The 25,844-nt window shown below is 46.9% G+C and overlaps 6 protein-coding genes across 6 annotated transcripts; 4 read left to right on the forward strand and 2 right to left on the reverse strand.

Annotated features, from left to right (window-relative positions):
• Positions 1-1,053: 1,053 nt before the first annotated feature.
• Positions 1,054-3,016, reverse strand: F4813DRAFT_379225 (asparaginyl-tRNA synthetase; the record flags this gene model as incomplete). The annotated part of the gene is made up of 4 exons (XM_049245426.1): positions 1,054-2,217; positions 2,289-2,406; positions 2,475-2,645; positions 2,976-3,016. 4 exons carry the CDS (start codon positions 3,014-3,016, stop codon positions 1,054-1,056), a joined length of 1,494 nt encoding a protein of 497 aa, XP_049102381.1.
• A 1,139-nt stretch (positions 3,017-4,155) lies between these two features.
• F4813DRAFT_294017 (uncharacterized protein) lies at positions 4,156-5,760 on the forward strand. The gene is made up of 3 exons (XM_049240662.1): positions 4,156-4,457; positions 4,516-4,637; positions 4,706-5,760. The coding sequence occupies exons 1-3, from the start codon at positions 4,274-4,276 to the stop codon at positions 5,438-5,440; spliced, it is 1,041 nt and encodes a 346-aa protein (XP_049102382.1). The 5' UTR covers positions 4,156-4,273; the 3' UTR covers positions 5,441-5,760.
• A 2,669-nt stretch (positions 5,761-8,429) lies between these two features.
• Positions 8,430-11,695, reverse strand: F4813DRAFT_379227 (beta-sandwich domain of Sec23/24; the record flags this gene model as incomplete). The annotated part of the gene is made up of 4 exons (XM_049245427.1): positions 8,430-8,513; positions 8,624-9,816; positions 9,874-10,312; positions 10,364-11,695. The coding sequence occupies 4 exons, from the start codon at positions 11,693-11,695 to the stop codon at positions 8,430-8,432; spliced, it is 3,048 nt and encodes a 1,015-aa protein (XP_049102383.1).
• A 1,798-nt stretch (positions 11,696-13,493) lies between these two features.
• Positions 13,494-16,776, forward strand: F4813DRAFT_349918 (beta-lactamase-like protein). Its single transcript, XM_049242235.1, has 2 exons — positions 13,494-13,779; positions 13,853-16,776. Exons 1-2 carry the CDS (start codon positions 13,634-13,636, stop codon positions 16,563-16,565), a joined length of 2,859 nt encoding a protein of 952 aa, XP_049102384.1. The 5' UTR covers positions 13,494-13,633; the 3' UTR covers positions 16,566-16,776.
• A 2,149-nt stretch (positions 16,777-18,925) lies between these two features.
• F4813DRAFT_349919 (uncharacterized protein) lies at positions 18,926-20,233 on the forward strand. Its single transcript, XM_049242236.1, has one exon. The coding sequence runs from the start codon at positions 18,998-19,000 to the stop codon at positions 19,835-19,837; it is 840 nt and encodes a 279-aa protein (XP_049102385.1). The 5' UTR covers positions 18,926-18,997; the 3' UTR covers positions 19,838-20,233.
• Positions 20,234-20,470: 237 nt separating this feature from the next.
• On the forward strand, positions 20,471-22,354 carry F4813DRAFT_379229 (LrgB-like family-domain-containing protein; the record flags this gene model as incomplete). The annotated part of the gene is made up of 5 exons (XM_049245428.1): positions 20,471-20,524; positions 20,595-20,825; positions 20,883-20,994; positions 21,055-22,059; positions 22,164-22,354. 5 exons carry the CDS (start codon positions 20,471-20,473, stop codon positions 22,352-22,354), a joined length of 1,593 nt encoding a protein of 530 aa, XP_049102386.1.
• Positions 22,355-25,844: the final 3,490 nt, after the last annotated feature.

Below are 25,844 nucleotides of genomic sequence, written 5' to 3' on the forward strand. Positions count from 1 at the left end.
TGATCTGGGTGTTCGCAGATATTTCCAGCTTAGGCGTGTCTCATATCCAGAACCGCCGTTGTACAAAGTGCTCCAGCTACCCAAGGTACGGAAGGGCTCGTCACTTTGCCCCTGACACTGAGCGCTGTTCCCTTTCGGCCGTACCAATGATGGCCTGATGAAATTACAACAAGTGCCCACCAAGATTGGAAAGGCTCGAAATATCACAAGCTCCAAAAGAAATCTTACTCAAGGGATGATAGGATCGTACTGGAGTTCTCCAAGGATAAGGATCTCCAGTAGAAAGTGGTTGACTTGACAGGTAGGTAGGTAGATTCGCACACCTGTGGATCTTCCACAAGAAGAAAAAAAATCTCTCATCTGCTGTGTCTCCCCGGAACGCTTTCCAGTATTCACCGATCCGGGGATGGGGATGAAGTGCTTGTGACGCGGCAGGCAAATGCTCCAACTGCCAACTGCCGAGTATCATGAACAAGTTCTGTCGATCTATCGCCACCGAACTCAAGCGCTAGGGAGGCTCGAAGACCTGCGCGTGCAATGGGAATTAGGAATTAGGTTATCAGATGGGATGATATCTGCATTGTATGATGCTGTTTATGTTAAAGTACGCTACATGATTATAATTAAGCATAATGCTGCAGCAGCTAGGAACATGTTACTCCGAAGTCCCTTACCTCTCTATCATAGGCTAGAGGCACTATTCAAGTGACTGTTTACTTTCGCTAGTTATGCGGTAAGCTGAAGCTCGTAGATGATAATCGACGGGTATTCTCTTTACGGTATCCCTCGAGCTCCTCCTAATATAAACGGAGAGTGGATATGGCAACACAAGACCCGTACGTTGTGTTTAGGACCTGTCAAAAACTAGCCTTAGACTTTGATTCTGCCCTCGTGAAATCCGAATCAACGCACAACAGACGCCACAAAGCTTGTTCGGCAGTCAAGTCAACAAAACCAATATTGCTTTGTGCGAAGGTGGTACAAGACACTCTCTACGTCCCAGAGAAGTAAGCGTTAACGAGCACGGCATGCCCGCTAGTAGATATATTGTGTTCAACAATCACATCGGCCGTACCAGCGGGGAAACGCGGAAGTGTCGTGTATTGTTTGGACCCCGGAGAGATAGCATATCAGCCGATCGAAACCCAAGCCGAAGCCGCCATGAGGAGGACAGCCCCAGCGTCGTAGGTCAACATACCAGTTAAGGTTATTTTCGACCGTATGCGATAGTTCGGTGGTATCATCTGGGGTGATGCTCGGGGTCATCCCATGATTGCGCATTGACTCCACCAGGTTTTCTAATCGATGCTCGCGCATGGACCCGCCTGCAATCTCGCAGAAGTCTGGCACAAGGAGGTCAAAGCATTCGACAGTTGTACCAGGTGCTGCCGTGTTGTGGTTCTCTGCGTCTGCCTTCATGTAGAAAGCTTTGATGTCTCGTGGATAGTTCGTGACGAACACGGGACTATTGCCGTTGTCTACTTTCATAGCAATATATTTCTCATGTTCAGTGTGAAGGTCTTGGCCCCAAATAGGATTGTGAATAAACGGCGTTTCTGACTGCTTCAGCAGCTCGATGGCTTCTGTGTATGTAATACGCGGCCAAGGTTCTCGTATAAGACCATCCCAACGCTGGGAAACTTGTTCTGCTGTGGCCAGATCTGAGGAGCTCTCACTTACGCGTGCTAAGATTTCATTCTTAACTCTCGATCCGGCCAGATCGGTGCAGACATGTCTTAGCATATCCTCAACAAGGTCCATTAAGGAATCCAACCTGTCAGTAAAGCTTATTTCTGCCTCTAGCATGTAGAACTCGCTAAGATGGCGTGGTGTATCACTTTTCTCTGCACGAAATGTTGGAGACAGAGTCCAGACATTACCGAGGGCTTGAGCTAGAGCTTCCAGATGCAACTGAGCTGACACGGTCGTATATACAGGGCGACGGAAGAAAGACTTTGGTGTCTCAGACTCTGGAGAGGATTGAACAGGATCACCAGACGACACGCGGAAGACTTCTCCTGCGCCCTCGCAGTCTGATGAAGTGAAGATGGGTGTGTGAGTCTGTACGAAATCACGGCTGCTAAAGAACCTCATTAGGGATGCGATGATTTCAGAGCGAAGCCGTAAGACGACTGAATTGAACGGTATCCTCGGACGAAGATGGGGCATGGCTCTGAGGTATTCTGGAGTCTGGTATTTCTTCTGCAACGGGAACGTCTATGAAATGGTAAGCTATATCATGTAGAAATGTGAGGCACGGCAGCCAGGGATTCTAAGCTTCAACAAACCTTACCGTCGGACGGTCCCAAGACTACGGCTCGTTCAACTCGCAACTCATGGCTCTGTCCATGGCCTTGAGATGGAATCCAAGACCCATGTAGTCGGACTGCTGCTCCAATATTCAGACTATCGAATGCATCATCATTAGCAATGGTGGATATTGCAGAGGTTTGATTCAAACTTGGATCTCGTACCCTTCAGCCTGGTCAGCAGGTACTACAGCTTGGAGTGGTTCGAGAGAGGATCCATCGCCGAGAGAGACAAAGTGATATCGTTTCTGTGCACGGACAGACCGAACGAAACCATGAATATTCACATCTGAGACAGGTTCTTGCGGCTTAAAATTAAGAAAACCAGCGATTGAACTGGGGACGGTTGAAACGAAAGCGCGCGGTATTGTCCGTGATGAGAGCTTCAGGGGGGCTCTAGGTGACGCTCCTCTCAAAAGCGGGAGGATAGAATTCATCTCACACAATTTATTATGAGATGTTCGGAAAGTTCAGGTGATTCCGATTCATTCGTGAACATCATGGACACATACTAATTAAAAGGTTGTGTATTATGTGCTTCATTACATGACATGTCTTCTCTTATAAAAAATTATGGAATGCCTTAGGTATTAAAATCAGTCGTCAATTTTCGGAAAGTCAAGTTTATCCTAGACCGGGTTTTGAGCACAGACCACATGAACATACATATTCTTCTTTTCTATTAACTTAGGTAGGTAGTTAGTCATCATTCATCCACTTTCATATCTCTTAATGAAGATGAAGCCGTCTCGAGTTGCACCAAGCCTAATTTACGCGACCCGGTCTCATGCTCCGAAATATTCATTTTATTTTATTTATTTATTTATTTTTTACAGAATGGCTATTGCCAGGCATACTTCAAAGTCAACTGTTGCGTATTGTGATATAGGAAGCTGAAAGCACGACTGAAAGATAACAAGGTTGGAACTTACTTATTATTCAGCTCATGGACGACATCATACTACAGAGGGTCATTAAATAAATACTCGATATAGTTGTGTGAGCAACCTCGGCGTAGATCGTGATTGCTAAGTTCCCGTCACAAGGTATGCACGTCAATCTCTGACGAATAACGAAGACTTAGTGTTACTATTTATCTACGAGCACTCTTATCTATCTATATCCGGTGAAGCCGTCGAGACGGACTTCCCGTGTCTATTATGCTCGTTAGCTTTGCTTTTCCGGTGAATCCTCGCCAAAAGGGGCTTAACAACGCCCCTTATGATTAGCTACCTACCTACTTACCTGCCTACTTTGTACCAACCCCGTTCACGACTATCGATACAAACAAGACGCAGCCATCTTGCTTATTGTAGCATCTGCTCGCGAACCCTCGACTGCAGTAAGACGGCTAATAGATTCATCACCCGTTAAAAATCGTTTCGTCCGCAGAAGTTCTACGATGCTGCGGGCTTAGGAGTACCAGATCTGTCCGACTTCGGTTATCTGCAGTGCGCCCTGATCTTCGACTGGAACAGCGATTCCATCTACCTGGGAGCCGAGCTGTATCACAAAGACAGATGTCTAATTCTCCCAACCTACCGGAATACCAAGCTGGTAAAGACGGCGCGGAAGCGCTGCGGTGGGTTTATATTATGAATAGCGAGCCTCTTAACCTATTGTCTGAATTCACTTCATCTCAATGTCTAGGACATAGTGGACTCGATAAGAGCAATCATCTTGTATTGGTGACACAAGAGTTTCTCCCGTCCTCTGCCCGCCGTTGACCTGACTGGGACGTGCCTGATACCTCAGCGTGAATATGACTCCCATCCTATTCGAGGCTGTCAATGTAGGTAGATGGAGCAGCTGCATCCCGTCTCATCTTTCATATATCCTTTCATATATTATTTTATATAAAACGATATCGAAGCCCGGCTATTTGAATTAAGTCTTCGTTGTCGACTAGTCACTTGTTCATACCGACCTTCTGCTATTCTACCCGACAGTCAAGTCTCTTCATAATGCCTTCTTCAAAACCTAAGCCTTCCGAAGTTGCGGCGGAAACGAAGCGACATTATATCCCTGTCATAAGAGCGGAATACGCCCGCCAATGGCCAACCCATTCGTATCTGTTCCAGCAGCCGCTGGCGCAGATTCCGCTCCAGAGCTCAATCAGCGGGTTTTCTCCATCCCCTCCGGAATTTTGTACATATAACCTTGTCGTGAATAATATCTACACACCCTACTCTAACATAATATCCAGATGTTTGCTCAGGGGATCCTGTCGACTTTGCCATCGATTGGAAAGAGAAGGTCAACATTCGGATACCATTTATATGCGCGGCGAATGACAAGAGAGCCGGCGGCGACTGGGAGACGGGTGTAGTAAGTTTTCCTACATTTACATACTTACAGCGGCTACTATTTACTTATACGCTTACTTACTTACGTAGGTGGGATACGAAGAACGACTCTGTAGACGCAGTAATCTATCGGCAACACTTAGCACTCCCGGTCCCGGATCTGATGTCGAGAGCAACTACCCCATCCCGTCCGAAGGGGGCATCTATTCTGAGTTTGTCGTGGTATTCCGTGGGCCACACGACCAATACAAGAAACTAGACCAATGGTACGACCTTCCGGTAGTCTCGATGCCGGCGGCGCGCTGGCCCAAGTTAAGCCACGGCGGTTCCAAATATGCATTCCCACTGGAGCGCGAAATGGTTAGGAACAAGATCCGCGCTGCTCTGCGCATCTGCGTCTATTACGAGCACCGGACCGTCGTTATCGGCGACTTCGGCCTAGGTAACGGACACCGCAACCCACCACAGGAGCTCGCTGAGCTCTGGCGCGAAGTGTTCCTTTACGACCCAGATATTCGGGGCCGTTTTGACTACGTCGCCTTCGTGTTTGAGGACCAGTACCAGAGCACCGCGAAACTAATCCTCGACGACATTGCCAAGAAAAGCAGGGGCAGCAGTAGTCACAGTCACAGTCACAGTCACCATTCTAGTAGCTCGAAGAGCAAGTCGAAGGCATCCTCCAGCTCGAGCTCGAGCTCCAGTAGCGGCTCCGGGTCGACGCCAAGCGACTTCGAGATATTCTCGCGCGTCTTCGACCCCAGCGAGATCCAGGGTGTCATGAGCCGACCGGATCCCCGATACGGGATTTCTATGCTTACATCCTGAAAAGGAAGGGAGAAGTTCTAACATGTGCGGGACGTTGAGTCCTCGTACGTCATTACACAGCGTCGAGTGTTATACGAACCCGTGTGGGTGGATTCAACCCGACGATCCGGTCGTATACCGGGACTTTTAAGTCAATTAACCAATTCAAGGGCTGGGGGTTTTTGATTATTTATCGTCGAAATTGAGTAATTGTATGCGAGTCTTTGGATATAAAGAGTAAAGAATCGGTCGTTATGTTAATTATTCATGTATTCTAATCACTTACGTTGTGTTACCTGCTTCTATCACATAATGATATATCATAATATCATCTTAAACAATCTCTTATTATTCATTATGAAACATCATATATTCCGGTTACTGGTTCACTTCTAACACTTGAGGTCATCGGGGCTGTCGTTTTTAATTTTGATAACAACCTTAGTTGAGAGTTTATAACATATCAGGTACTGCATTACTTAGACGCATACGCAGATGGCTTCAAAAGGGAAAAGTCTTACTTCCGTTATTAGGAGCAGGTCGATCCTCTTACGTTTTCAACCGTGAATGTCTTCATGTGATAAAAGGATCGGCTAAGCCGGACTGAATCGCGATCCAAGCCCCTCAACGATCATAGACATGCAGCACGTAGGAGTTATCTATTATAAAGCTCGAGTCGCACGGATCTTACACCAATTCAAGATTTAGTAGCTATTTACGATATTAGAACTTGATTCTGTAAGTAAAGTTCGGAGTAACTAACGCCACATATACTACCCTGCAAATCTTGATCATATATCATATTAAACTATCATGTAAGCAAACGCCAAACTTGCATGGGAGTAAGACCGGTGTAGGGGTGGGGGTACTGAGAGAACGCTTTCTTTTTTCTTTTTCAACGCTGGCCGGGCCTGGGCTCTCGTCATGGAGCCGTCAAAGCATAATCATGAGGCTTATATGGCGTGCGGCTAGAGTTCCCCTAAGGGTCCAAATTACTTAAATTCTGACCGGCCTTTCAAGATAATATCACACCATGCATGCATAAGGTATGGAGGTATATGAGAATGAAGCAAAACTCCTAAGTAAGTATCTACCTAGGTAGGTATGAGAATAAAACGTAAGTGACTAAAGATTAAAGGTATAGCTCGGGATCTACCGTCTAGACCTTGATATCGTATGTGATGTATACGCAGCCACTAGGCGTCCGGCCATGGGATGTGCATATCCTGTAGGTACTGTTACATTTTACGCCATCTACGGGGAGCATCGGGCGTCGACCCTGGAGAGCACAGCGTTAATTTCATATGCGACCTACCTAACATCCTATCCTAGCCCTTACTCGAATGTCTTTCCTTCCTATATTAGGTCTAGGACAATGCGCGCAGACGTTTCCCGGTCTGAGATAGATAGGCGAGACCTATCCTATTGTATTCTACCCATGTGGGCTGAGCCTCGCCCGTAAAATATTTACTCCTCGAGGTTGTAAGCACGTTCTAGCCACCTAGCCTAGGAGATTAATGAGCGCCACAGAATCCTAAAGATATACTCCAGCTGTAAGGCGGCAAGGGGTCAAGTATCATATCGGGCCTTGAGAGTTGGAGTTGCAAACAGGCACACGCATTTCCGGATGCTCGCGTTTACATACTGGAGAACTTCGAAAGGTTTTTTTTTTGATTGGAGCCTACCTAGGTAGTATGCATAGGTAGCTGTTTAATCAGCACACGCGATATTGGTGACTACAACTTAGACTTCTCCGAATGTATGTCTGAGAAGTCCTGTGAGTTCCCGAGTCCCAGAACCATAGCTCGGATCCAAGCGCAAGGTACCGAAACATCTGGTCTCTGGTTACGCCATAAAGAAAACTGGGTAATTACTTGCGATGGGGAGAAAACTTGAAACTTCTCTTAAGTTCTAGAAGGCGAAGGAAAAGTACGAGCGGCTGATGATAATCCGGCTAGGTTATTGCCTGTCAGCGGGATGGTCTTGAAGATCGCGTATATAATAAGGAAGTCCAGAACCACTAATGCGACTTATAATAAGTCACGCCTCGTATTATCAAGGTATGCGATACTATTGAACATGGCAGGTCTATAGAGCTAGATAGTATCCGATTTAACAAGATTACCAGTGCAAATAAGAGGGAACGTATGCTGCTATAGACGTGATTAGCAGATGTGTGAGGCTGGCTGAAGTGTGATAAATCTCTTTAATTGCCTAGCGCGAGGCGTGATATGGCCTGGTCCATGTGAAGTCCTCTCCTTTGCAATTGTGCATTTGTCGACACGTAAGGATGGCTGCATATGAAATGGCTATAACCACCGCAAAGCTGCCCCGTACCTAGGTACTAACTTAGGTGAGTATCTAAGGTACCTACTCTGACTTGTCAAGTTCCAGCTATTAGGAGATAATCGCGAGAATGCACTGTCTTAAAGTCGTATGCAATGGAAGTGTAAGTCAATAATATCCGTGAAGTAATATCCTATACGTTCAAACGGGGCTCACGGCCGTTACGAGCCATTGGAACGGGCTGAAGTAGTCGGCTATTTTCAGATGTCTTGGATTGCACTTCCGCTGTGTTGTTTGCTTGGCTGTGGTCACAGGCGAGATGCAGGGAGTTTCGGCCGAAGTAAGATTCTTCTCGTCTTCACTAGGAAAGATGCACAGGTGTTTTTCATAAGACGGTTTTGCGGAAAATAAAAAAGTGGTGACCTAGAGATTGGCATGTCTTGATCGGGGAGCTTCGGTGACACGGATTTACATTGAAATCACAACAAAGTCAACTTGGAGAACAGGCTGGTCATATGGTATAGGCTTGATGCCGTTCCCATATTGTGAAAAGCATGACCTGATGCCGATGCGGTGTAACCTAAAGGCCGAAATACTCGCATGCACTCTGGGTATTAGAGTCGATTCTTTTTCAAAGTCTCGGTCTGAGGTTAGGTACACCTTTTAACCCTGGGTCCTTGGGTTCAAACCTATCTGTACACGTAACTGTTGATATAGGGGTATTCTACCAATATTGCGGCCTCAACCCTTGAAATGTTGACGCTAGTGAAGTATGATCATCGCCCTCCTTTCGTCTTTGCCCAGCCAACTACATCGAGCAATGTTAGTGAATGTCCTCCACCCACTTCTAAAGCACCAGCTAATTCCACCAGAACCTTCAGCCTATCGTAATGCGAAGGGAACAAGAAATTAACTTACCTCAAGTTGTACGCCCTTATGTATATGTACTAACCAGTCTACATAACTTTGCGCTTCGTTGTTCCGATCTTCAATTAGCATTCTTGCAAACTCATACTCGGCTCCATCAATTCCTTGTCTAGCTAGCTGGATCGTCAGCGCCTTGGAACCGCGCATGATTTTGAGGAACTCGATTATGTTCCGGACCTGGGCGTTCAGGTGTGTCTGTAGGACTGGTAATGAAGAGCTATACGGGTCGAGTTGATTGAGGCTATCCTTGCCCTCTCCGAAGAGGTCTACTAGTAGATTGGGCGATGTCTGAGAATGGAACCATAATAAACATTGTTGCCCATTATCCACCAAGTATACGCCGCCTGGCTCGACTCGGCTGAAAGATGTACGAACGGCTGGCGGAATCTTTAAATAGCCTGTCTGTTCATCGGGAAATCCATCCTCCGGGTTCAGATTATGAATGGGTATCATCCTAGGGTATAGGTAGAGACTGAGCTCCGGAGCGCCTATTGACCTAATCATGCGCATTTCATGTACCCTCCGGTCAGATGTTTCGTTGCCCCCCTTGAATGCTCGGCATTTAAGAAGCCCAAGCATGTACATTGATAACTCCTTAAGTTTCTCCGGCATAACAAGTTGTCCGGGAGGATGCGATTGGGATGAAAAGTTCTTGCGATACCCTGCTAATATATCGATGGTTTTCTCTGTTAATCCTAGTCTTATGTCTTTGAGGGTGCTAGAAGTCGAGGCGAGTTTAGAAGCAGCATCCTTAGCGAGAATCGTGTAGACAGCATCTTGGTCTACGAATTTCATGCACTCTCTCGGGTTGTCGCTAACGCTAGCGATCACGTTGGAACACCTTACTCGTCGTTGGCCTGATGCGGTTGTATATAACAAGGCGGATTGGAAATGGGCATCAAGCTTCGAATCAAGCTTTCCATCGTAGCCAAACGTTACACCTACAGCTTTGTCGGCATCTATTACACCTATTTCAAGATCAGCTCCGAAGGTATGCTGTATGAAGTTGCCATGGTACGCGGAGATTTGGAGACCATTGGAGCATCGGACTTTCATCAAAGCTTGATAACCTGTTTCCCTTGTGACGGTGTGCTTGATTTCAAGGGAGAGCTTGGTATTATCGCGACCGGCCACGAAGTTGGGATAGTAAAACGTCTCTCCGCCTGTCGTAGACGAGACATGGCCTTGGGCGCGCGGTTAGCTACGATGATGATAGAATCATGTCTTGTATGTAGACTTACCAATGGTAGCCACGTCCAAATATCCACCTGACGGAGCAGCCAAAAAGAAGTCAACACCAACTCCGGCCGCTACCATCTTTTCTGCAGCTTTCTTCCACGCGGGATGTTCGGTAGAGAAAAGTTTCTTATCTATTTCACCACCAGGATACTTCCCGTCGTCTCTCATAAAAAGCCGTCCGGGGCCCCATGTAGGTAAAGCCGACAACGAACATACAATCTTGCCTCCGGTCTTTTCCAGCGCGGCCAAGCATGACGTTAATGTCGGCAGTAAGGCGGGTTCTGGATTTTTAATGTCTGCAAACAGGGTCGGCAATCGCGTAAGCAACGACGTGATAATAGCTCTAGATTCATATGGGTCAACGAAGAGCCCATCACTAAGCGGAACAAATGGGTCCTCGATATCGGGCATGATTATCATCTGTGCCTGTTCTAGAGCGGGCTAACTGGTTGTCAGGGACACTTCTTTTCAACAAGTTAGCTGGATACTCACATTGCAGTTGTAGAAATGTATGTCCTTGTCGTATGTGACGAATCCGACCTTTGCACCAGCTGGGATTCGCCGTTTCGGCTCACCACTCTCATCCGTCTCATCATTCTCTTCTGAAGTGTAAAGCGCGGCAAGAATGCCTTCACAGAAAGCCTCTAAAAAGCCCTTATTGTAAGATTCCTGGGTAACATCAATCACAAATAGCCAGTGGAGACCTGTCGGCTCTTTCGTCCAGTACTCCTTAGGTACCAAGAATTCGACTGTTCCCCTTGTCAGCTCGGGTCGCTGATCCCGATCCACTCTCACACCCTGAGGCGTAGTCGCGCAAAAATATTCCGAAGGGGTATCGTTAGGGTATGTGCATAGATTGCACACGAATTTACTGCCCCCCGAACGAAACATCATGAAAGGGTTGATATAGGCACGGCATCTATGACACCTCGGTGGTCCTACATCACCGAAATCGAGTACAGGGACTTCCATTTCACCGGGCTGAAGGCGAGCTAGTGGTTGCAAGACGAGACCTAGAGGCAACCCAGTGCTTTTTAGGCCTTCCGCATTGGCTGGGATATTGTTCATTGTCAATCGCGTAAACTTGGGCGAGGAATTGCCTTGGTCATAGGCAACGAAGGAGACAGTAGCTGGGGGAGGCACATGACGCTCAAACGTTGGATACACATTGCTTAGGTAGTGTTGTTGTGCCACGTCTCTGGAAGCTGGTACACTGGGAATGTCGTCTGCCGAGACTTGTCCTCCACCCGATGCTGGCACGAACGTAGGCGCATGACCTGGATCCATCTGACTATTTCTCGCAGCGAATTCAGCAGGAGTCGCTGGGGCTGCGGGGTGGAAAGGGGCATTGACAGGCGCCGGGAACTGGTTTGGCGAAAGGGGTTGGCCAATAAACTGGTTACCGGCTTGTATAGATGGATCTGCGTTCAAGAAAGCCGTAGCCTGTGTCCCTGCTGGTGGTATACCATTGTATGCCTGAGAAGAGCCAGCCGGCGCCTCGACAGAGTGGAAGGCGTGTCGGTCCTTCTTCTTTCTCCTTGCCGTATGCTGCCCATCTCCCAACGACATACCTGCCATCTGCGAGGCGAGGCCTGTATCTTGCGGAGCCGCGAACCCAGGTGTACCAGGGACAGGCGGTGGGGGACTTCCATAATACTGCTGATTTTGGGGTGCGGGAGAGCCATAGGCGGCGCCTTGTTGGTAGGGATTCTGAGCAATGGGCGGCTGAAATTGAGGAGGGGCGGGTTGATTCGTTCGGTTGGGGTCATTGGGATCAAGCTGCTCACCCTGCCCCAATGCGTGATACATGGAGTAATCAGCCATGATGAAGGAGAACAGCTAGATATCTAACCGGGTATTTCTTCGTAAACCAGATACTATGTAGGCAATTTAATGCGATGTGTCTCGTCGCATACGGGTATTTCGAGATGTAGTATGGTTCAGTTCGGGGATCGGCAAATCATGAAGATCGGAAATGTTCCATGGTATCTGGTATCTGGTATCTTGTGTATAGTGTATAGGGGATAACGCGTAACCTTTAGCCGTAGCTGTAGCTGTATCTATAAATTCGGTGAGGCGATTGACAATAGACAATAGGACGAAGTAAACAGGGAAGCAAGCTGTTAGTTAGGAATTTGTTTGCGACCTTCTGTCCCGTCTCGTCTTTTTTTTATGACTACAGTTGGAATTGGCATCTGAAATCGAAGCCAAGATAGGACGGCGCATGGAACAGAGCCAGGGGCCGTAGATCGATGGAAATATTGAATTGAATTATGGAATTGACACGATAACATTCCGGTGATTTTCCGATAATTTTCTTGCTTTGGCTGCTTTGGCTGCGCTAGCTTTGGGGGCTCTGTCATCTGCCCCACAGACAGATCCCATACCCCACCTGCCTAAAGGAGGCTTTACTATATTTAGGTATGCCATACAAAGACGTTAGTGGTCCATGCACTTAATCAAGTTGTTTTTAGTCCAACTGTATTATGTTTGTTTGTATTACATGAGTTGAAGGTTAATAAATCCAAGTCGTACTGTTTTTGATATTATTTAACATTATACTAACAAAGCAATCTCAATAACTTTTCTCATGTGATATAACAAACTTAGAGATGCATATTTAATCCTACATGTAGCCAGGTAACCTTGACTCACCTATCTGACTCAATTATCATATATCGCGCTTTGCTTAAGTGATCCTCTTTGAGAATTATGGATCGAGATACAAGCTTCAGTGCGCATGATGAAGTAGTAAGAGTATATTGAAGATTGCCCTAATATATAAGTGCTCTTGTCTAATGGCAATTTCTGAGATTATTCTCTCATTAAACGAACCGACAAAACTTTATAACTACTAGTTAAACTTATTCATCTTCTACCAATCATGGCATCCCTTAGCAAAACCCCACTGACGAAGTTTGAAGTCTGTCTCTACAAGAAAGACAACATCTCATATGTAGATTGTGAAATGGACTACCGAAGTGTATCCCTTCCGCCAAACTCTAAAGGACATGGGCCGTGTAAAGTGGACGGTTCTTGACTATGATCTCATGTCAGTTTAGCTGCGTAGCATTGACAACATGCTTGCTTTGTATAAAGATCCCGAGTGGATTGAGCTCGAAGAAGAGGCGCAGTTACGATGTAACATAACTATAGGTCACTTTGTCATCGGCCATGAGATTGTGGGAATCTAAGGAGGCATCTGAGGGAAACCTATCGGTATTGTGGATATTGTGGAATATGAACTTGTAACTAATTCTGATCACTTTAGTGTGATTTATAAATGAATATATCTCATCTCATTTTTAAAAAGTTATCATGGTATCTGGAATATTTTCATAAGAAAACAAATTGAATATTATACCTATATGCATTTATCTCTGAATAGTTACACGCCTTATAAAGATATTAGATATTACGATGCCTGGGCAGGTACCTATTGAGATGGGTAAGTGAGGTAGGTACCAAGGTACTTAAACTACCTAATGCCTGCACTATTTGGACGTGACTAATTTGACGCGTACCTGCACAAAATGGGCAATGAGCTGAAGCTTAGCGGCTGCTTAGATAATACTAATAATTGACTTGGTACCGCGAATTCAATTGGAAGCATTCCGATCTTCCTTTGTACCTACAACACCTTTCAGTTTCCCCGGATTGGCGCAATCTTACATCGCCAATAAACCATCAACCATCCCAAGCACTGGGAGCTGGGAGTGTTAGAGAACCATCTATTAGGCCTCCTAATACGATGACGCAGTCATGTTTACCTTTAGCTCATTACAGGGAGCGCTATCAGAATCAGCCGCGTCGCAATCTATCCTTGAGCTAGATGGAGGCATTAAAGTTTTGGTCGATGTCGGCTGGGATGAGTCCTTCGACGTCGCTAAGCTTAAGGAACTAGAAAAGTATTCTAGCCCGGTAGTCCTAATGCTGTGATGCCATTATCAACCGGATAACTAACATATTTGCTGCTTATAGACAGGTGCCCACGTTATCCCTAATTCTTCTAACGCATGCTACAACAAACCACATTGCCGCCTATGCGCATTGTTGTAAACACTTCCCCCGTTTTACATCGATCCCAGTATATGCGACATCACCTGTCATCGCTCTAGGTCGTACACTGCTTCAAGATCTTTACGCCTCTACCCCCGTCGCTGCCACCACGATATCTTCTACTTCCCTCGACGAGGTTTCGTATGCAGCTCAACAGTCTTCCTCCGATATACTTCTACAAGCTCCCACGCCCGAAGAGATTGCGACATATTTCTCCCTAATACATCCTCTAAAGTACTCCCAACCACACCAACCACTTGGCTCCCCATTTTCCCCTCCCTTGAATGGTCTGACGATCACGGCGTACAACTCAGGTCGAACTCTTGGAGGCACCATATGGCATATACAACACGGGCTGGAATCCATTGTGTACGCCGTAGACTGGAACCAAGGACGCGAAAATGTGTTTGCGGGAGCGGCCTGGCTGGGTGGTGCAGGGGGTGGAGGCGCTGAGATTATCGAACAGCTACGAAAGCCGACTGCTCTGGTATGTAGCAGCAGAGGAGGCGAGAAGACGTCTATCGCTGGAGGCCGGAGCAAGCGAGATGAACAATTGTTGAACAAGGTCAAGGCCTGCATTACAAGGGGAGGTACCGTTCTAATACCTATTGACTCGAGCGCCCGAGTCTTAGAGCTGGCTTACCTGATGGACCATGCGTGGCGAGCAGATGCGGCAACGGGTGACGGTCAGCTAAAATCCGCCAAACTTTACCTTGCGGGGCGCAATATTCACAGTACTATGAGATATGCTCGTAGCATGCTCGAATGGATGGACGACGGCATCGTTCGAGAATTTGAAGCCGTAGTCGATGGCTCTAGGCGAGTCAACGGCACATCGGATGGCGCCAAATCTGGTAAGGAAGCTGGTCCATTCGACTTTAGATTCCTGAAACTACTGGACAGAAAGGGTCAAATCGAGAAGGTCTTCGGTAGCGAAACCGACGACAGCCCTAGAGCCGGCAGGGTCATCCTCGCAAGTGACTCTACACTCGAGTGGGGGTTCTCGAAAGACGTACTGAAACGGATTGCGCAGGACTCGAAAAACATGGTCATCTTAACAGAGTACCCATCCTTAGCCTCGGAGACACGTCCGTCCTTGGCGAGAAGTCTCTGGACATGGTGGAAAGAAAGTCAGGAACGCGCAAGTGAGGTCTCGAATGGCACAGATACGCACGAGCTCGAATTTACGGATGCAAAAAGGCAACCCTTAGAAGGTAACGATCTCGTTATCTATCAGCAATGGCTTGCACAGCAGCGTCAGCTTCAAACTACTCTTCAGAGTGGAGGGGCCAATGTGCTTGAAGCGACAGGGGATGTAGGCGATGAAGCTTCCGAATCAGAGTCGGAGTCAGAGGATTCCGACAATGAGCAACAGGGCAGGGCTTTGAATGCCGCAACTACGATGGGCCAGGCTAGTAGGAAAAAGGCTGCTCTGACAGACGAAGATCTAGGTATCAACATATTACTAAAGAAGAAGGGTGTTTACGATTTTGACGTAAGAAATAAAAAGGGTCGAGATAGAATGTTTCCACACCCAATTCGTCGAAAGCGTGCTGACGACTATGGGGAGCTTATTCGACCGGAAGATTTCCTAAGGGCAGAAGAAAGGGACGATAACGATGGCCAGGACCAAGCACAGATGGGAAGAGATGAGGATGAGGAGAAACTTGGAAAGAAGCGGAAGTGGGACAACGCTACGACATCTGGCAAAAACCAGGGTTCCGGTCCATCCAAAAGACCACACCTTACCCGCAACATCACCGATGAGTTTGAACCGGCATTATCCGATGGTCTTGTCGAAGACGAACTCGATGGGATCCCCGACGATCCAGACGAAACAAACTTGGGCCCGTCGAAATTAGTGTTAACAACGGAGACCGTTGCTATCAAGCTGGAAGTAGAGTTTATTGACCTCAGTGGTATCCATGACAAGCGAAGCTTGCACATGTTGATTCCCCTGATCCAACCTCGTAAACTCATTCTCATCGGCGGAAACGAAGGAGAAACCTTGACGTTGGCTTCGGATTGTAAGAAGCTATTAGCCGAAGGCTCCGTTAGTATCTACACGCCAAACGTAGGCACGGCCATCGATGCGAGCGTTGACACGAATGCTTGGGTAGTGAAGTTGGCTCCCTCACTTGTAAAGCAACTTAAGTGGCAGAACGTTCGTGGATTAAGCATTGCGACAGTTACAGGACGACTGCTTGCAATACATAAGGAGCTAGCTGTACGCCGCGACGAGGAAACCACGAACAAACGCCTGAAAACTGAGAACTCGGCTGAACTTCCAGTCGAAGTAGTGGAGGAAGAACCTGTCGAGCCCACACTTGACGTTCTTCCCACCAACATGGCCTCGGCGACACGGTCCGTTGCCCAGCCTTTACACGTAGGAGATTTACGACTGGCGGATCTGAGAAAAGCTATGCAGCAGTCGGGTCATACGGCAGAGTTTAGGGGCGAAGGCACGTTGCTAGTCGATGGATCGGTAGTCGTGCGGAAGACTACAGCAGGGCGGATTGACGTGGAAAGTATCGGTCTCCCGACAGATGGCGGCCCCGCTACCCAGCTTGGTGGTACTTTCTACGCCGTAAAGAAGACTATCTACGAGAGTTTAGCAGTGGTTGCCGGTGCTTAATCGATCGGGACACCACCGGGGTTTAATGGACGTCACGTGTATGACTACCTTGTAGGACTAAATAAGCGCTTGCGCTTGACTTTTACGACAGTCGCGTTATTTAATAGGCGATGGAATAGATTTTTGCCTCTTATTTCTTGTGATTTAGGACGATAGTCGCAGTATTTATGATAAGAATTAGTTACTCATATTATATTATACTTTTAAGTGATATCTAGGTACCTAGGTTAGGTATCTTTGTAAGCAGTTTTGATATCACGGGCAGCATTATCACCAAGCTTACGTGAAGATTATTACAAATGACCATCAGCCACCTCCTCGTAATTTTGATTTTTAAGCTAGTTAATATAGGTAGGTAGATAGTCCTCCTGGAGAGGAGAGGCCGTTATTATATTTATGAAGGGGTAATCGGATATTTGCAGTTGGATTTTGTTCTAATGACCTCTCCCTGGCCTCCTTTTTTCAAGCTCGACATGAATGAACATCCAAAGCACCGCTTTAAGGATACCAGCGAAGTAAAGTCTATGAACAATTAGGACATTGAGGATACTTGCACTTCACGGTGACAATCTCAGTTTACTAGTGACTACCTAGATTCGGTTAAGCAATTGTAGTTTGCCGAAGCTTCAACGAGCATATGTTCTACCGTGTCAAGTTATGTGGCACTTATTTAGGGGCAAATCCAAGACTGGAAAAGAAAGACGAAGAAAAAAAATACTAATATTTCGGGCTAAGCACTCCTTCGATAATAATAATTCGCTACGTATGAGTTTGTTGATCCCGTGGTTGGAACATTGCGAGGGGATTTAGTAAAGCAAGCCAATAAACCACATCAAGGCATCTTAGGTGGTGACATGGAATTTTTAGGTGTTTAAAATAGTTAAACTACGTCAATCTAAGTCGTACGCTCGCTCATGAGCACTTTCGACACTGACTCACGATCTAGATTGGCACGCTCTAGTTAATACGTTATGTAGCTTATATGTGGCATAAGAGTTTAACCTGATCTGTTGCTATCTATAACTATCTCCATAAAGAAAATTATAGGTATTGTTGAAACAGGTAATAGTCTGCCGTACACTGCAGTTGTTTTAGTAAGGATTGATGTAAAGCAAAACGATAGATCCCCATATTATATCTTGTAAATGGTATGTTTCCAGGCTGAAGATGGTGAGTACCTGAGTAGTATCTAAGAGAAGAGACAGGCTAAGTGTTCCGATTTAAAATATGGAGTAATCTATGATATTTGGGGAGCCATTAACTTGACGAGTTGGTAAATAAGGGGTTGGACGTTTTATTTTTTATTTTTTATTTTTTGCTTTAGTTTATACAATACAGTCACCCCACGCGAGGTTGTTGCTGGTACTATACCATGTAGTTACTGTTTATTTAATTTTTCATGCGATCAGACCTTTCCTACAGTCATATCATCCCGTAGAGTAAACTTAAGCTTGTTTATAGAAGCTTGTTTTGGTCCAAGCATAACATTCTTATAAGTTGGGTTGGATTCCCTTGTTTTTCAGTGAAGCATTTTTTCGGGCATTCTGCTGGGCATGCGGGTTAGATTTGGCCTGGTAGTTTCTACCATAGCTTATTCGAGATACTGCAGTACTCTCGACTACTTCTATTTTATATTTCGGTGATTCCCTAGGATATCTTGTACCGCCCCACTGGTTTGCTTCCACCTAGCAGCTTTCCCCAGCTAATGTCTAATTCATCATTCTAATATCTTATTGTGCATTGGCCATGTAGGTACCTACTTACCTGACCTGTATTATACGGCTTCTACTGCCAGAGAAGGTGTGAAGTCGCTGCCGGCTGCCAATACTTCATGACATCCTTCATCGTCTTATCCTAGAAGCATAGGTATATTTACCTACCTATTCAACCATTCAACCTAACGGCGTCGTGGAAGTAGTTCCTAGCACTTGCAAAGAGATATCACACCTTCCTCACCCGTCAAATATTTCGCACTTGCCCTTCCATTATTTTCACAATAGTCACTGCTAGCCTCGGGTTTTCCCACATCACCCATATCACTCATATAAAAACCAAGTATCTATCCACCTTGATATCTACCTTCACTACCTACCCTTCTATATTTCATCTCCCATATTCTAGGAAGCGATTTCGTTTGAGTGTGAAGTTTTTACTCCACGTTCCTACCGTTTACAATAAAAGCTCTGGTCTTGTTCGTCGCCGATACTCTATTTTACCCTCTCGACAGCAAGACACTTTGTCTTTCGGCAAATCATTACTCACGTATTTTTACACACGCCTCCTAATACGCGCTACACTTCGTGTCCCGTCAAGGTTTGTATTTTATATCTACTCAATGTTTACCATCATACCCTGTCGCAGACGGATGTCGATCTAACTGCCAACCCTAGACACCGCACTAAATCCCGTCACTCTGAATTCAGTCAGCAAAAATGCCGTCACCGTCGTTCCTGAAGTACGAAGAACTTATCCCTGAGCTAAAGCTTGAGATCTGGCGCCAGGCCTCGCTTTCTCCCGGTGTCCATTACTTCAAAATTAGACCTTGGATAGGTAGACGGGGAGCCGATCTTCGCGTTCAAAGGGTTGAGCTTACCCCTTCCGGTCAGCCGGACTCTGATCCCTCGGTATGGAGAGTTCGTGATAGCATTGCCAAGGCCGATAAGTACTCATGGGAGATCGCGAACAAACTTCTAAAAGGGGCATCAGCCAAGGAACTCTGGCGTCCTCAACGCGGAGATCATCCCGGCGCTGTAATTGATTGTGACCATGACCTTGTCTGTATCCGGTTCCAGGGTCTCATCTCCAACCCGTATATTGGACGCTTCGGCGACTTCGACAAGTTGTCGGGCATTAAACGCGTCGCGGTCGAGTACAAAAAGAATTGGAGGCCTTCCATCATGTACAATTGGCCCCAACCGACTTTCCAATGCCTATGTCCTAATACAATCCATGAGGTCACAGCAGTTTGTCCCAAAACTCTAGAAGACTTCATCCCGTACTTTCCAGATATCGACACCTTCTACTTTATGGTCAAACTGACTAGCCAAGCCATCAAGCCCCTTCCACCAGCCCCAAGAGGAAAGAAGCGAAGTCGACAGGGAGTTGTTAAGAAGGAAGGTGGCCAGCAGCCTGAGCCCACACCGATAAAGTCACAGGCACGAGGAAAAGTTGCTCAGATGACTTCAGAGACGTTCACCAAGTTCCGAGGTAGGTGCTTCTTCTTATACCTTACAGGGAAGAACAAAGCTGGACTTCTATTTTCTTATGTATAGAAAATATGCTAATATGCCTGTGTGATTTGCAGATATTGCGGAACGGAACAAACTCGACACTTTCGAAGATCGAGTGTACACCTACTGCGAGGTGCGAGAAGCTGACACGTCGTGCCTCTTTATGCACGAAGAACTATGGAAGGTCTTTAGCGAACTAAAGAACCTTTGGAAACTCGCCAAGACGAAATCACCGCCTCCTTACCCGGTCAGAGAACCCGAGCTCAAAGTCCTAGTCTACACCGAATTGAAGAAGAGGTAGCTGTATTAAATATAAGGGCCTATAGAAGGCGGCACTTTGGGCAAATCTTTCACCAAAATTTTTGATCACAGATAGGGGCGTATAGGTCAATGTCGTTGGCATCTAGCATATGACATTTCCGAACCGGTAGTCCGAAGCAAAGCCATAACAGGTTATCATCTAGTAGGCCGAGATCGGCGATGCGAGAGGAAATAAAAGTGGCTTGGCGACTTGCTGATAGATCATCCCCATAAGAACAATAAAAATGCCTCGGTCATCCGAATTTACCTAACATACCTAGGTACCTATATAACAATGAATGAGTCTTCGAATAATTCCAATATACCCTTCCCTTGTTAATTTTCTTATTATATTAATCTAATAATACTTCCACCATGGCAGTCCGACGTAAACGGATTGTAGATGACTTACTGCCCGCCGTACAGCTTGTATGATCTCCGTAAATCCTCCCCTAAATAATTTATGCGCGGACATGCTAATCGAACGACTTCCGCACAGGCATTCCGGCATTCCCGGAGCAGCATCATACAATCGTGGCTTTACGTGCCCTTTGGCATAATACTGATGCTGCTGGCCTGTTTTGGGGTTAATAAGTTATTCGGCCTTGGGTCCGTGCCTTTCCCATCGTCGGTGGCCTGTCTCATTATCCTTTTCGCGGCCCTGCTGCTGTCCGAGCAAGTTCTCGGCGAGCATCGGACAAAGCGCATCGTTGCTACTATTGCGATCCCGGTAACTAGGCTCGTTATCCTCTTCGTGGATGACCTTATATGCTGAAGTTTCATCTAGGGCGACTGGGCGCTGCGATGGATAAACGTTTTATTCACGCCTTCATTCGTGTTATTACCCCTGAGCCCGTCAATAGGGGGAATTGAGGTCCTTAAGATAATCGCAATCTTTGGTGGGTAACCAGAAATAAGCCCCCGGGACTGTCAAGATCTAATATACTGACTCTACTTAGTTATCGGGTTCCTCGTGATGATGGCTCTCGCCGCCTATATGACCCGGGCCTTACAGCTTATGCTCGGGTCTTCAAAGCGAGCTATGACGGAGCGAGCAGAGGAGCTTAACCCCGATAGCGAAGATATACCTATGACAGCAACCTCGGTGCGCCGGGGTAATTCAACCCCTCAGTCTGACGAGGTTGATTTACAACGTCCCCTTCCATCCCGGGACGCTATACAGGGGCATCAGGCAGACGATTCACAGTCAAGCCGCACCCTCGTAGACAGCGACACCGACCGCCCCAGCCTACCACCACAAGCCCCCATACCTCCATCTAGATCAGACCGTTGGGCCGCGACCATCACCACTAGGCTAGATCTTCTAATCTGGAGCGCAACTTTCCTATTCGTAGGGCTCCCCGTCTATTACGCCGCCGGGTACGCGATGCCGATGCACCTAAGCTTCAACATCCTAACGTACTTCCTGGCAATGTCCCTACCGGAAAACTGGCGACGGTACCTCCACCCGGTCCTCGTATCGTCTCTGCTCACGGTTTTAGGCCTCTGGGCCCTCGGTCTAATCAAAGGCGATAGCCTCCCGTCCACGCTTGCCGCGTACAAGACGGGTATCGGATACGCAGAGCTCTGGAGCGGTAGCCACGGGCTCCCGGGGGCAGGCAACTTGTTTTCTAGCGTGCTAGACGCCAGTATTATTTCCTTCGCACTGCCCGTGTACCGATACCGGCGCGAGCTGAAGCAGCACTTCGCCGCGATCGTAATTCCCAACGTTGCCATCTCCGTCGGCTCGCTGTTCGCGTACCCGTATATCTGCTACGCCATCGGCATCAGCGCTCAGCGTAGTCTCGCTTTTGCGGCCCGCAGCCTTACGTTGGCGCTTGCTGTACCGGCAACGGCTAACTTGGGAGGTGATTTGAATACTGTAGCGGCGTTAGCTATTATGAGTGGGATCGTCGGAGTGCTGGTTGGTGAACGTATGTTGGCGTTGCTTAAGATACCTCAAGGTGAGAGCACCCTTTCCGGATTTTATGCCTCGTTGTATTTTCCGCATTTACAATCGGGGACCATACGTATTTATGAGTTGGGACTGACCACTTCACTTATGCAGACGACTACGTTACTCGCGGTGTGACGATGGGCGCCAATTCGTCTGCCATTGCAGCAGCGCTGCTCCTGCGTACCGACCCGCGAGCTGCCGCGCTGTCAATTCTTGCCATGAGCCTATTTGGCACTATCACTGTTCTGTTTACGTCCATACCACCGATAACAGTTGCAATCCAGTCACTAGTACAACTATAATCCCCGGAACGAAGTTGGTAACTATCTAGTTTCTAGATTTTTGCTTTGGGTCATTGGGCACGGCTTATAGACGACTCATTTATTCAGGTGTTTTAGCCTCGCCCTAGGTTGATACGAGCTTTGTGAAAACATTTAGAATGTCCAACGGGTGTGCCGGCCACCCTGGTAAATTCCTATCGGTGGTCAGTCGACTCTGCTCCTAACGAAGCATGGGTGAATTTCGTTCGTTTAGATTGACTTACTAACTTAATCATCACATACACCATTTACAATTATACAGGAGGCACCCGAAATGAGCGGAAGCTTACTATATAATAGACATATATTCATCTATCTGCGTTATTATCCCGTAAGTACTCAGACGTCTTTCTCAGTTGACGGCACAGGTGGTTAGTTTCATAATAGTAATCCTTATATCTGGCAAGCCGACTTATAAGCAGTTCAATATTCCTACACTCCTATCGATTATATGAACTAGAGTTCCAGATTATGAGAATTGGTAAAACATAAGAGTTAGTTACCGGAACATATATTTTAACGAGAGTGATGCCTTCGTTGAAGACAGATTGGCCTTGGATACGTCTCGTAATTACCATCAAGAGTAATAGTAAAATAACTCAAAGTTAGCAAGTATCGTCACAGAAGCCAATAAGAGAAAACAAAAAATTTGTTTCCTACTTACCTTGCTGCCTCGACAGATCCAGAGCTAGCCAATGAAGCTTCATATAACAACGAGCCTAACGAACTAGCATGGCCTTAGAATAACATAGCGCGATTCAGCTCGGATATACATTAAACTCATATCTCACTTAGGTATCGAACTACGGCGCCATATGCGCATATGTATTAACTACCTAGGTTAGGTAGGTAGTTAAGTTAAAACTAAGTTGCAACATACTTCGTAAACCCAAAGCCTCCATCGTCACTAATAGAGTTGCTGGTAACCCCTCCAGAGCTGTCTGAGGTACATAGCTAATAAACCACATATGACGTCACCCGTTAAATCTGCAAATATATCCCGACTTACCAGAGGATTGGTTTTACTTACGTACAGAATATAACTAGGGAGATATCCTCATTAGATTAAAGCGAATATAAAATAGAGCGCTATTACGTATTCTTTACCTTCGTGGCATGCGTAAGGCACTAATACATACCTTAGGTACATAGGCGGGCTTCACACCCGTAGAAGCAACCCCCCGCGCGGACAGGCGGATTAACAACACACAGTCTATCAAGTTAACTAGCTATATTCCCATCATAGTTACCGGCTAACCACATCATCGATAAACATACTATCATATCGCAACAAGCTCGGGATATGATGCTACGAGGGCCCAAGACGTACATCTATGTGCTAGCTCGCCCATACGACATTTAGTGTATTGCAAACTCACGCTCGCTAAACTTAGCTAAGGACTGGCTTCGGACTAATAAGTGCCGGAGTTCTCTCGGCCACGATCCTGTCTGGAAACGGTAACCGGACCGCCGATCGCTGCGGCGTTAGCTCGCTGCCGTCAAACGCTACCTCACTAGCCACTGTCGTTAGATCTCGAAGATCCTCGAGCGATATTGCCCAGTAAAGCTGGTGCCCTGCCCTGCCCCGCCCCGGCTTGACATATGGGTGAGGCTTGACCCAATTCTGCTCGTCAGGCCACGTCCCGATCCTATTTACTTACATACGTAGGTACCAACGCAGTCGCTGTGGCAAGTTGGGTATCGCTGTCAACTCGGGGATCACACGTAGTGCATAGGCGATTCGTCGTCGGTGAGCGCTCATTAAGGGATAATGCATATTGGATGCAGAGCGTAGAAGATCTCTCCCCCCTCAACTGGTCTACTTATGAGGTATGTGGCAAATGCGGATGACTGCCGGATGAGGAAAGTTTTCTACCTGATAGAGCCCTGTCATTGGCTATTGTGATACCCTATTTCGGTCGGAAAGTCTCTTAGACTTGTGGCTCAGAAGTGGCAACTTTACGTGTCTCAAACAATGATATTAATCTATCAATACCTACCATAACGCCTCATTCCCCCTCCCTTTAGCTATCTGTTGCGTCGATATGATGTGGCTAGTGATCGCAGCGATGCCTGACCTCGTCGCACCGACATCGCCCAAAGAGGGAACCACCCCAGGGCGTGATACAATAATATGTGGCTCATCGTCTTATACTAGGATCATATATTCTTGTGGCGATAGTAAGCTCTATGTAATGTAGATATTCTTTTTACAATCCCCCTGCCCTGGGCTGTTGGCGAGCCTCTTCAGAATCATGATTGGTTCCGGAGCCCCTGCCGGTTGTCTAACGGCGGCCATGGTTCCTGCAGAGACCGTAGCAAGCCATCGGTGGCGATCATTAGGCTTCATACATAATTGCGCTGGATATAAAATCTACCAGTGCTGGGAATGCCTTCGCTTCTGTACCTCGACCTCCCTGCTCAGCTGAAATAAGCGTTTCCCCGAGTTCTCATTGGATCCAGGCCTGATGAGACATGCATATGCCGTAGATTGCGATACCACGTGGTATAAAGAGGCCTCACTATGTTGTATAGATCGGGCTGTTCATAATAATTTTGTGTAGACGTCTTATATTCCCGGAAAGTCGCATGGGCGTGGAACCACTAGTCGATAACTCCAACACTGGATGGAAGTCAACCCTAGGTTTGCGTTAGGGCTAGCACGATATACTTCCAATGCACTACCGCCGACCTCTGGGCATGATACAATTAAAAACCCTCCCTCGCTTGCGTGGTTTCCGCCACCGGTCGGCTCCGGTATGCTCGATCCGGATTCGCGGAGAGTCCGGAAGTTGTTATCGGGAGTCAAGCCTCCCGTAGGTCTAGAAGGACTGTGGCGAGTGAGCCCCCTGACTGACCCCTGATTGCCCACTGTTGTTGCTGTAAGTACCTGTACTTGGACCACTAAACAGGCCATCTTCTTAATACCTGACGGGGGTCTAGTTCGCAGCGCGTCACAGTTGCATATGCAGGACCCAATGAACCCCAAATCACAGGCTATAACGGTACTGTATTCTCTTCCCACGCGCTACAATAAATGCTTTTAGCTGCAGCTCCAGGGGTATACGTCGGCACTGGATGTACCTATTGAAGTAAACGCCACTAATACTTCCGATAATTAAACCCGCTGTAATGCAATGCGATACGCTGAAATTACTGAGGATGGCGCTAAAAACCCCTCCTACTAGGGTTTACATGTGGCTATCGTCTGAATCAACTCTAGTAGGGAGTCTTTGTAGACATTAAGTCAAGTAGCGAACAAATATATTACCTTCATAATTTTAGCTTATGCCGATATGAATAAGCTGATTGGCGTCTAGGATTTTTGCGATGTGATCACAAATCTCACTTTGAACCAGTTATTTCGTCTGCATGGTCAGTCGCACGGACGGTAGGGCACGATGCTGAGTTTATTGTTTCGGTTCCCAAGGGTAGCACAGTAAAGGCGCCGTGTCTGAGATCCAGCGCCATT

Source organism: Daldinia decipiens, assembly GCF_022478715.1.
Source record: "Daldinia decipiens strain CBS 113046 unplaced genomic scaffold F4813scaffold_6, whole genome shotgun sequence".
In the NCBI taxonomy this organism is placed as follows: domain Eukaryota; kingdom Fungi; phylum Ascomycota; class Sordariomycetes; order Xylariales; family Hypoxylaceae; genus Daldinia; species Daldinia decipiens.